This window comes from Stomoxys calcitrans, chromosome 2 (genome assembly GCF_963082655.1).
Source record: "Stomoxys calcitrans chromosome 2, idStoCalc2.1, whole genome shotgun sequence".
In the NCBI taxonomy this organism is placed as follows: Eukaryota; Metazoa; Arthropoda; class Insecta; order Diptera; family Muscidae; genus Stomoxys; species Stomoxys calcitrans.
This window is the reverse complement of record NC_081553.1, coordinates 58,914,054-58,926,088: the sequence shown is the minus strand read 5'-3', so window position 1 is coordinate 58,926,088 and position 12,035 is coordinate 58,914,054. Positions and strand designations below refer to the sequence as shown.

Below are 12,035 nucleotides of genomic sequence, written 5' to 3'. Positions count from 1 at the left end.
AAAATTTAAGAAGTTACAGCGTTCTTAACGTTGAAAACGACTTTGAATTTTTGCGCCCATTTAAATTTGGTTTTTGCGATATTTTTCATAGAAAACTTTATAGTATTGCCTCATGCAGCACCGTTAGGGAAAGAGATTTTCCATACAAATCCAACGGTGTTTAAAGTTCACAAAACTAAGGAAGTTACAGCAATTGCAAACTCATGCTGTTTTTTTTTTGAAATTTTTGGATATCCATCATGCGATTTTCAACCAATACCCTAAAGTTTGCAAAGAAATAGAAAAGAGTATTGCCTCATCTATCTTCATTATAGAAAGAGATTTTCTTCACGAATCCAACGCTGTCCTCAGAATTTTGAAGTTCGCAAAACTAAGGAAGTTACAGCACTTTGAAACTAACGTTGATTTTGATGCGTTTTTTTTGGATATCAATTATGCGATTTTGAGCTTGTTTTTTGAAGAAAAATGCCGGGATTGTACAATACCGCATTTATTCGCCACAAACTTCACAACTGTATACTCAACTCGAAAAATTTGTTCCCATCAAAAATTGAAAAATTTCATAAGGGGTTAGCCTTTGCTAAAAAAATTACAAAAAAATAAAATGTGAAAATTTAAGCAATTCTGTTTATTTTACGATTCCTCTTCGAATTTCGAACTGCGGAATGCTTAAAATTTTTCGAAATTCAACAAAATTTAGGAGTTACAGCGTTTTTGACCTTAAAAACGACTTTGAATTTTTGCGCCCATTTAAAATCGGTTTTTGCGATATTTTTCATAGAAAACTTTACAGTATTGCTTCATGCAGCACCGTTAGGGAAAGAGATTTTCCTCAAAAATCCAACGGAATGAAAAATTGTGAAGTTCGCACAACTATGAAAGTTACAGCCATTGCAAATTCAAGTTTGTTTTTTTTTCGAATATTTGGATATTAGTTGTGCGATTTTGAAGCAATACTTTAAGGTTTTCAAGAAAATAGTATTAGCTTTGTCCAGCACCATTATGGAAAGAGATTTTCTTCACAAATCCAACGTTGTCCTCAGAATTTTCAAGTTCGCAAAACTAAGGAAGTTGCAGCAATTTCAAACTCACTTCGATTTTTCTTGCATTTTTCGCATATGAATCATGGGTTTTTCAGCTTGGTCTTTGAGGAAAAAACATAGGAGTTGCACTTAACCGAATTTTTTGCTATTATCTTTAATACTGTATAGCCAACTCGAAACTTTTTTTTTTTTTGCATCAAAAATTTAAAATTTTCATAGGGGTTAGCCTTTGCTAAAAATTGCCAAAAAAAAAAATAATGTGTGAAATTTTACAAAATTATTTTTTTAATACTAACCTCCGTAGCAACCCAGCAACTAAAAGCAACAAAGTTAATTAAATATGTAATGATATAAATATTTGTTTTTTTTATTACAAAATATATATATGTATAATTATTTTTTGTATGCAGCTGGCATATATGCATATGTATGTATATGTGTATGTATGCTTGTATTTGAATAATTCGATTCGATATGGATATTTGATATTTCATAAATTTGTTCGCAAACACCAATAATAAAAAAAATAATAAGAAACACGTAGAAGTTTAAATAATCATCTCTTTGTATAATACGAATTAAAAAAAAATAAAAATTAGACATCATTTGCAATGAAAAGAAAAAATTAACATTAATATTCATAAATATACACAATGAAATCATAATAATAATAATAAGAGCATACGTTTTAAGTATAAAAAAATAATAATTATTATTATTTATCATTTATAAGAGAGTCAATGAAAATTCAAAGAAATTAAATTTTTATACTCTGCATTTTTTGAAGATTTTTTTTTTCATTTTCACTTTTTTTTACTTAAATTGTAACAAAAAAACTACATAAATTGAAACGCAAATATGTATAACAAAAAATTTTTTAAATTATTTTCCTTCAAGAAGTTTGAAAATAAAAATTTTCTTTAAAAGTTGAGCAAGATTTCGTTATTGATGAAAATTTGGCACACGCTTACTTCCTCCCGGGTGTGGGAAGAGAGAGACACAGAGGGCTGAAGTAAGGTAAGTAAGCTAATCAATTTTTTTTGATTGTAACTCTGTGAGTCGTGTAGTAACATGGTAGGGAGTTAAAATTTTTCTTTTTTCTTTTCAAAAAAAATTCTATATTCGATGTGTATTAAACTAAAAATAAAACTAATTATCATGGATTCTTAATCCTTGGTTAGTTGATTATTTTTCATTTGCTGCTGCTGCTGATGCTCCTGATAATTGGCTATGATTTTAGCCGCATCATTCATTATTTTCGCTGTGGAGCGTACCAAAAACATCAAATGGCATTCGTCGTAGACGGTCAACTCAACACGCGTGCGCACTAGGCCATGCAGTACGGTAGCTCGCTCCAGGTCCAACCAACGTTGTAATGCCGTCTCACGTTCCTTGGTGGAGCCCGTCAATTGAACATCTGATGGTCCCCAGAGAATGAATTCCAAAACAGATTTCGATTTTGACAACGATTCAGAGCGATCCTGTTGTAGGATGTCTGCCAAAATGGGTGTCATTTTGGTTGAGGGCAACATTTCGGTCAGGGCTATGTGAGCGCATTTGCAAAGCGTCCCCATGGGCTCGTCCTCGTCATGGTGATTGCTAGGAGGAAAGGAAAACAAAAAAATTTAATAAGAATTTCTAAAGAAACAAAATGTCTATAGAAATAAATTAAAAAAAAAATCTATAAAAATAACATTTTGAAAAATTTTTCTTAAAAAATAAAATTTTAAAAATATAATCAATAAAATAAAATTTTGAAAAAAAAATCTTTAAAAATTAAATTTTGAAAAATTTTTCTTTAAAAATTAAATTTTGAAAAAAATTTCTTAAAAAATAAAATTTTATAAATATTTTATAAAGTATAGTTTTGACAAATTTTAAAAAAATAAAATTTCCACAAAATTTTCTTTAAAAATTTAATTTTGATAAAATTTCTATAAATATAGACTTTTGACAAATTTTTAAAAAATAAAATTTCGACAAAATTTGTGTTTGCTTGTATGTTTGTAGACTCAAAAACGGCTAAATTGATTTTCTTGAAAATTTCACAGATTGTGTAGGTTCGTCTGGAAGGAAACATAGGCTATAAAATTTTTTGATAACGGAAGGGGGGCGGACCCTTCCCTTATCCCAAAAGTACTACCCAAAAATAAAAGTGTACCGATCAGGACAATATGGGAGTCGAATTAAAGGTATTCAAGAGTAGAGCACGAATTTCATATTAAAAATTGGGTCCAAGTAACAGGGAGCCGCCCCAGCCCCAAGCACACCTTGAAATAGGTCGTCAAGATCATGACAATATGGGGAGGTTGTGACCCAGATTACAAGCCCAACCAATGTGGGCTACTGTCTGGCGATAATCGTCCGGCTGTAGGAGAATTTAATGCGCATCATGTTTCATGGCGTTCTCCCCTATGTAACGACCAACGGGGCATAGCTTTAGCAGACCAGATTGAAAGCTTCATGTTTTGCACGGTGATTGAGGATGCCCCCACTAGGATTACGAGGAGATGCAGCAGCTCGCCAGACATTTCCATTGCATCCCCTGATCTCCTGAGTGACGTATGCTGGCAAGACGTCACCCCATAATTCTCAGATCAGACCACCTTCCCATAATTCTCACCATCGACCGACCAACCGACTTCATAACCTCTGAACACCGGAAGTTTATCAATCAGAAGAAGTCCGATTGGGTCGGCTTCAGAGAGTACACCAATCGCTTCAGTGAACTGGCACCACCGCTTGAATGTACTAGCTGCCGAGGGGAAATTCCGAGACATCATTAACGCAGCAGCCAATCGCTTTATACCAGCCAGTCGAATACTCCAAGTGCGAACTAATTTCCCGGCGCAGGTAGTGGTACACGCAGACAAGCTTGATGGGATTCGTTGTACGGACCCCAGAATCGGCGAGCTGAATCTGGAAATGTAGCAATGTCACTTAGGGACTGGTTTAGGCAAGCTGTGATCTACTGTTAAGTCATTTCAAACCCCGGTAGACGGGATGACAGGACCTCGGTTACTTTTGCCGACGTACCTATGACTGATCGGAAGAGATTCTTCAGGTTGTTCAACCGTCAATTTATTGTGCATCCCGAAAGTGACAGGGCTAGCAGGAGAGCCATGCGTCGCCATCACTATTTACCTTGGGCAAAGTTACGAATATCATCCTTAGCGCCAAATCATCCAAGGTGTTGGGCCCCAACGGAATCTCTACACTGATGCTGAAGAATTGGGAACCGCCCTAAACTGGTCTTTGAACACTTTTATAGTACCCGATGTCTGGAAGATGGGAAGAGTGTTGTTGTTGTAGCCATATTTTCATGTGGAGTTGGCGATCCTCATTTAGCTCTTCATCTATTAGAGCAAGCTCTTTCCGGGCCAAAACGACCGATCGCCGCAGGTATAGGGTTATAGGTTATTTAAGGGCGCCAATAACTCGCCTTGTCACATTGAGCGTCATAGGTACTCAGGATTTGTGCAAGAGTCGGTGCTGCCCCGCCTCTCACTGAGACTCTCCGCTCGACACCAGTGATTGTTCGCGACTGCCGTTGCAGCTACTCCGTATGGAGAATGCCACTATCCGCAACCTGTGGACGAGCCCGGTAGCTCGCAGCTAAGCTTCTCGTAACAGCAATAAACACTACACAGATCGGACCTCAATGTTCCAACCTGTGTGGTGCTGGCAGCTATCCCGTGCCGGTTGGGAAGAGTGAAAGTCTGGAAGAATGATACCGCTACTGATTCCTGTAAAATATCCGAGCAAGAAGGAGTCGTACAGAACAATCTATCTTCTCTCACCAGTAACCAAATCACTTGAGGGACTACTACTCCTGAGCCTCTTTGAAGAATTTCCATTCCCATTCGCAGCAGCATCAACATGGATTCCGTGGACTGCATAGCACAACAACTGCTTTGCATTACCTCACACATTTACCGTGGCTTCAATCAGCCCAGGTCATGTGATAGGACGGTCCTCGTGGCACTGGAAGGCATTCGACACGGTCAGCCATGCCAAACGATTTGAGGACATCGCCAACACGTCCCTCCAGCCAGGCCTGAAATGCTGGGTGACGAATTATCTGTGTGGTCGCCAGCCATTTGGGGAATTTAGGGATAAGAAGTCGAAGCATCAAAGAGTGAAACAGGGAGTTCCCCAAGGTGTGGTGATATCTCCGGCAATGTTAAACCTCTACCTTTTCTCTATTCCACCACCCGGCATAGAGATCGTATCATATGCGAACGATTGTACGATCATGGCAACAGGCCCCCAACCCATTGATAACATCTGCGATAGGTTAAACGTCTACCTCAACGAGCTTGCCTCATATTTCGCTGGAAGAAATCTGAAGATATCTGCCACCAAATCTTCAGCCACAAAGTTCACTACAAATACGCGTGAGGTGAATGCCGGGCTGACTGTAATGGTCGATGGAGAAATGATTCCGTCCATCAAGTGTCCCAAAATACTTGGCGTTACATTTGACAGCTCCTACACTTTTACCCACAAGCCACACCAATTTCCGATAAAGTCAAAAGTAGACACAAGGTCCTCAAGTCACTTGCCGGCAGCACTTGGGATGCCGACAAAGAAACCTTGTTGATCACGTACAAAGCAATTGGCCGGCCTGTGGTGAGTTATGCAGAGTGGTCTTGTCAGCTTTTTGACACGCAGTGGAATAATATTCAGATCTGTCAGAATGCCCCCTTTCGAACTACGACGGGCTGTCTCCTGTGGACCACCTCCTTCAGGAGACAAATATCCTACCCTAAATAAAAAAGTTCTTAAAAAAATCCAATGTTTTAAATATTTGGGTAAATTTTTTCTTACAAAACCCCCTCTTAAAATTTTTACTCCCCCAACTTACCCCTGCAATACACACAGACGCGCCTGAGCATCCTTGTTGTCATATTCCTTGGATAGCACCACATTCGATAAGCTGAGAGGCATTTCCTCCACAGCCTTGACTTGTAAATGTTTCATGCCATTGATGAGTTGCAGCATTATGAAGGCCACCTCTCGAGTCATGACATCATCAAAGGCTGGTATGCCATTGGTAGTGACTGCAGAAGTAACCTGTTGTTGTTGTTGATCTTGTTGTTCAGCCAGCTTCAGACTCATATCTCCTGTTCCTGCAGTTTCCTCACTTAAGGTGGTAAGATTTTGCACTGACAAACCATTGCGCAGACCAGCGCTTACACTTCCCAAACCAGCCATCGAAGAGGTATCTTTCAATATGGTCAAATTGGGTATGGAACCACGGAAATTGAAATTGCTCTTATCCAAGACATGTGATTTGCCCTTAAGTATAGCCCCAATCGATTGCAATGTATCCAATTGTAAACGTGGCAATACCGAGATGGTAGCTTGTAGCAATGTCACCTCAGTTGTGGGCATCAATGGCAAATTAAAACTGGGCACTATATCACAAAATTCGGTTATGGGATTGAGAGCACCCGAAACGCCACCCGACAGCTGGCTGAGTTCTCCTCCAATGCCTGCCAATTGATTGCAATCAGCCGATAATGCTAAGGTAACTGGTGCTGTTGTCCAGAGGGCAGCATGGAATGCTTTTTTGCCCACTACAAATGCCTGAGCACCTTCGAGTATGGTGAAATCTTCGAAACGTAAATTGATGGCATTGGCGAGGGGCCTTAGAGCTGGTGGTATGATGGGGGTTTGTTGAAGCTGCAAAAAGAAATAAAAAGACAATTTGAGTATGGCAAGCTGAGCAGCAAGCATAAAATAAGAGCCTAATAGTATGCACCATAAAATTACGTATAATAGGAGGGCATCATATTGTGTTTAAGGGCCGTTTGCACTTGATAATAGATCGAAGGAGAATTCGTTACAAAGAGCAAATAATTTGTCACTTTTTTTTTATAGCAAAAGATTGAAAAATTATTTTACTAGATTAAAAAAAGGCTTAAATTCCCGGCACCGGATAGCCACACAGGATGGGACATTGAGGTACGATCTGTGTGGTGTTCACTGCTGTCACGAGAAGCTTAGCTGCGAGCTACCGGGCGCGTCCACAGGTTGCGGATATTGGAATGCTCCATACGGAGTAGCTGCAAAGGCAGTCGCGGACAATTAGCAGTATCGAGCGGAGAGTCTAAGTGAGAGGCCGGGCGGTATCGGCTCTTGCACAAATACTGAGTGTCTATGATGCTCGATATGATAAGGCGAGTTATTGGCGTCTTTAAAAAACCAATGGCAACCTGTTCCCGCGGCGATCGGTCTTTTGGACCGGAACGAGCGGTTCTGGGACGTCATCGGGATCTTGCAGAAACAAAGCTCATGCTCATAAGTAAAGGCAAAGAAGATCCACCCCATCCCCATCTCTCTCTGTATACTTGAAGAGACCGGCAAGCTTTTAGAGTCGCGATTCCTGCACGCTATCATTGAAGTAGATGGAACGACATGGCTTTCAACATCGCAGTTTTTGAACCGGATCTCTGGTATGCCAGTTATGATGGATTGCTGCGAGAGAGATGCCAGACAACATCGCGGCGAGGTGCAGTCGTAGTTTGACTGGTGATGCTAGCAGCAAAGAACTGGCTTGATTCTAACGGGTTGTTACTTGCAATGCAAATACACGGAGTTGCTACTTCTAATGCGAATAAAACTCCCTTTTGAAATGGATATGCGCATAGACGACATACGGGTGAAAACAAAGAGATCGGGTAAATATCCAGGGATCCGACTGAATACAAAGCTGACCTATGCATAGCAAATCCGGGACTCGCCATGGGAGCGATAATGGTGCCAGACACTGCAGACAGCTTGCCGAGCAAAATTCCTGCTCTCGGTACAGAGAACGGCGGTCTCTTAGGGTGATATCATCCTACAGGACAGTGACGGAGCCCGCAATCCTTGTAATACCTGGAATGGTTTCGATAGACCTCCACGCAATGGAGAGGGCCAGATTCTACACCGCGAGGTGCAACACAGAGCGAACATGGTGAGATTCAAGGGGATCATACATCTTTTGATGACAGTAAAATTGCTATAAGGGCAATAACAACCAGGACGGTAAGGTCACGAACAATCTGGCAGTGTAAGGAGATTAACACCTTCTCTGAGGATGGCAAAATCTGCATCGTTTGGGTGCCGGGCTATAACGGAGTAACGGAAAATGAAGGGGCAGACGATTTGGCGGTGAAGACCAGAGGACTGCCGTCAATAAAATTGGTTAACCCGAAGTATTTCGGGTTGACGCAGTCCGAGTTAAGGGAGTGGGCGACGAATGCGCATGCAACATTGTGGAACAGCGAAACAGTCGGTAAGACGGCGAAAATCCTATGGGGGGATCCAGATCGTGAGAAGACAAGGCTATTACTGGAAGGAAGCAAGAAGGAGGTCAGTATATCTATTGGTATCATAACGGGACACATAGGACTACGAGCTCACTTATGTAAAATCGGTGCGGCAAGTAATACCATGTGTAGGGCATGTGGGGAAGATGATGAGACGTTGGAGCATTTCCTTTGTCATTGTCCGGCTTTCGCGTCCAACAGACTAATACTAATACTAATACTAATACTAATACTAATACTAATACTAATACTAATACTAATACTAATACTAATACTAATACTAATACTAATACTAATACTAATACTAATACTAATACTAATACTAATACTAATACTAATACTAATACTAATACTAATACTAATACTAATACTAATACTAATACTAATACTAATACTAATACTAATACTAATACTAATACTAATACTAATACTAATACTAATACTAATACTAATACTAATACTAATACTAATACTAATACTAATACTAATACTAATACTAATACTAATACTAATACTAATACTAATACTAATACTAATACTAATACTAATACTAATACTAATACTAATACTAATACTAATACTAATACTAATACTAATACTAATACTAATACTAATACTAATACTAATACTAATACTAATACTAATACTAATACTAATACTAATACTAATACTAATACTAATACTAATACTAATACTAATACTAATACTTATACTAATACTAATACTAATACTAATACTAATACTAATACTAATACTAATACTAATACTAATACTAATACTAATACTAATACTAATACTAATACTAATACTAATACTAATACTAATACTAATACTAATACTAATACTAATACTAATACTAATACTAATACTAATACTAATACTAATACTAATACTAATACTAATACTAATACTAATACTAATACTAATACTAATACTAATACTAATACTAATACTAATACTAATACTAATACTAATACTAATACTAATACTAATACTAATACTAATACTAATACTAATACTAATACTAATACTAATACTAATACTAATACTAATACTAATACTAATACTAATACTAATACTAATACTAATACTAATACTAATACTAATACTAATACTAATACTAATACTAATACTAATACTAATACTAATACTAATACTAATACTAATACTAATACTAATACTAATACTAATACTAATACTAATACTAATACTAATACTAATACTAATACTAATACTAATACTAATACTAATACTAATACTAATACTAATACTAATACTAATACTTATACTAATACTAATACTAATACTAATACTAATACTAATACTAATACTAATACTAATACTAATACTAATACTAATACTAATACTAATACTAATACTAATACTAATACTAATACTAATACTAATACTAATACTAATACTAATACTAATACTAATACTAATACTAATACTAATACTAATACTAATACTAATACTAATACTAATACTAATACTAATACTAATACTAATACTAATACTAATACTAATACTAATACTAATACTAATACTAATACTAATACTAATACTAATACTAATACTAATACTAATACTAATACTAATACTAATACTAATACTAATACTAATACTAATACTAATACTAATACTAATACTAATACTAATACTAATACTAATACTAATACTAATACTAATACTAATACTAATACTAATACTAATACTAATACTAATACTAATACTAATACTAATACTAATACTAATACTAATACTAATACTAATACTAATACTAATACTAATACTAATACTAATACTAATACTAATACTAATACTAATACTAATACTAATACTAATACTAATACTAATACTAATACTAATACTAATACTAATACTAATACTAATACTAATACTAATACTAATACTAATACTAATACTAATACTAATACTAATACTAATACTAATACTAATACTAATACAAACAACCACCTCTCAAAGATTTTTTTGTTTTTCTCCACGATTAACTCTGCGCCACTGTGACTTCCTTCCTTTAGTTGTTTTTTGTTTTGTTCTTCCACTCACCTGTTCTAGAACTTGAGCCAATGCCTCATGATTGGCGCCTACCACAGCAGAATAATTATCCTCAATGGTTTTATGGACAACACTGCGGCCTTTGCGCATGCGCAAACGATTTGTAGCCTTGACACGATTCTTCATGCCCTAAAAAAGTAAAAGAAGAAAAAATCACAACAATCATAAAGGGGACAATGAGCGAGCAACATACCGAAGGTGAACCCCAAACACTGTCATTAATGTCGCTGGTAAGATCACCACCAGCTTCGCTGCCATAATAACTGTAGGGAGAATAAATGTCCAAATCACCCATTTCACTGCCACAGTAAGAGGCCGAAATCATGCGAGGAATGTTTGCTGAAATGGAAAAAAAATTATAAATTCCTTAGATATGAAATTTCTTGTAAATTTTTACCCAAACTAGTATTGAGTCCAAAATTCCTAACAGGTCCATATTCACTTCTCGTATAACTGGCCACCGATATGGTATCCAATTCCCTTCGCCTGGCCTGCATTAGTCTTTGGGTGGCTTGCAAATCCGCTGACCTTGCAGGGGGTGGTGGAGGTGAGGCTGGACTCTTCACCAATTCATACATGTTCTCATAGTCCCTTTTGTCCTTGAGATAATTATCAATGGTGCTATTGATCTTGCGCACACTGTCCTTAAGGCTATTGGTGCGACCATCACTGGCAATGGAGCATGTGTCGGAGTTGTTCTGGCCTCCATTTCCTCCATTTTCAAATATTTCCAATTTATTCGAAATGGTTGGTTTGGCCTCATTCTTTTTGCGTTCAAAGGTGCTGGTGCGACTGCCAGTTGGTGGTTTGCCTTCAAGGCGACTACCGCCACCACCAGAGCCACTTAGTTGGCCAGCTAGAGCAGTTTTAATGATGTTACCAAGATTTTTAGATGCATTAGTAGTTGTGCTTGTTGATGTTGATGTTGTTGTCGTGTTAGAACCATTGGGATTTGTGGAATGCTGTTGTTGTTGGTCCGCAGATACCATGTCCCCATTTGACGAGCAAATCGAGATAGTATCAACGTTTTCCTTGCCATTACTGTTGCCCTGGTGTTGGGCTCCCCCTCCAATATGACGTTTGCGTGCCAATTCCAATTGTGCCTCACGCTCACGCATACTGGCCGTACGTTCCGGTTTACGAGGTGCTATCGATGAACGGATTTCACCTGCAAGAAAGAAGAATGGGTCAATAGAATTTCTAGTAAAGTTAAGAAATTGTTTGTAAGAAAAAAAAAAATAAAGTTTTGTCCGTGTTTTGGGGATTAGGAGTCTTTTTCTTTATGCCCACAAATTGCCAGTGTCCTTAAACGGAAATTGATATCTCCTCTAATCGCTCTGGGGTCATCTCTATACCAAGCTTACTTTTTGGTCATATTTCACATAAAACATTTTTTCAATTAATCTCCAAAGTCTGCACAAACCGCAGAGTATCCAAACGAAAACTTCATGCTGAAAGGCTGAAGGGAAATGTACCCGTTTTTTCCAACCTCAACATAACTACCCGCTGACAACAGTTACACACTGTCCAAATAGAAGGCAGTGATTTATGACTCTATCAACAGTAGCTGCCCAGAAGACAGATCTACAGACAG

General features: G+C 37.3%; 1 protein-coding gene across 1 annotated transcript in view; it reads right to left on the bottom strand.

The window, feature by feature from the left end:
* Nucleotides 1–1,373: 1,373 nt before the first annotated feature.
* LOC106087126 (serine-rich adhesin for platelets) overlaps nucleotides 1,374–12,035 on the bottom strand; it is an 85,056-nt gene continuing 74,394 nt past the window's right edge. Inside the window, exons 3-7 of the mRNA XM_013252047.2 lie at nucleotides 10,839–11,609; nucleotides 10,635–10,780; nucleotides 10,433–10,570; nucleotides 5,911–6,731; nucleotides 1,374–2,642 (exon numbers count right to left, since the gene is read on the bottom strand). Of these exons, the coding sequence (XP_013107501.2) occupies nucleotides 2,210–2,642; nucleotides 5,911–6,731; nucleotides 10,433–10,570; nucleotides 10,635–10,780; nucleotides 10,839–11,609 (2,309 nt within the window). The 3' untranslated portion in view covers nucleotides 1,374–2,209. The remainder of the gene's footprint in view (nucleotides 2,643–5,910; nucleotides 6,732–10,432; nucleotides 10,571–10,634; nucleotides 10,781–10,838; nucleotides 11,610–12,035) is intronic.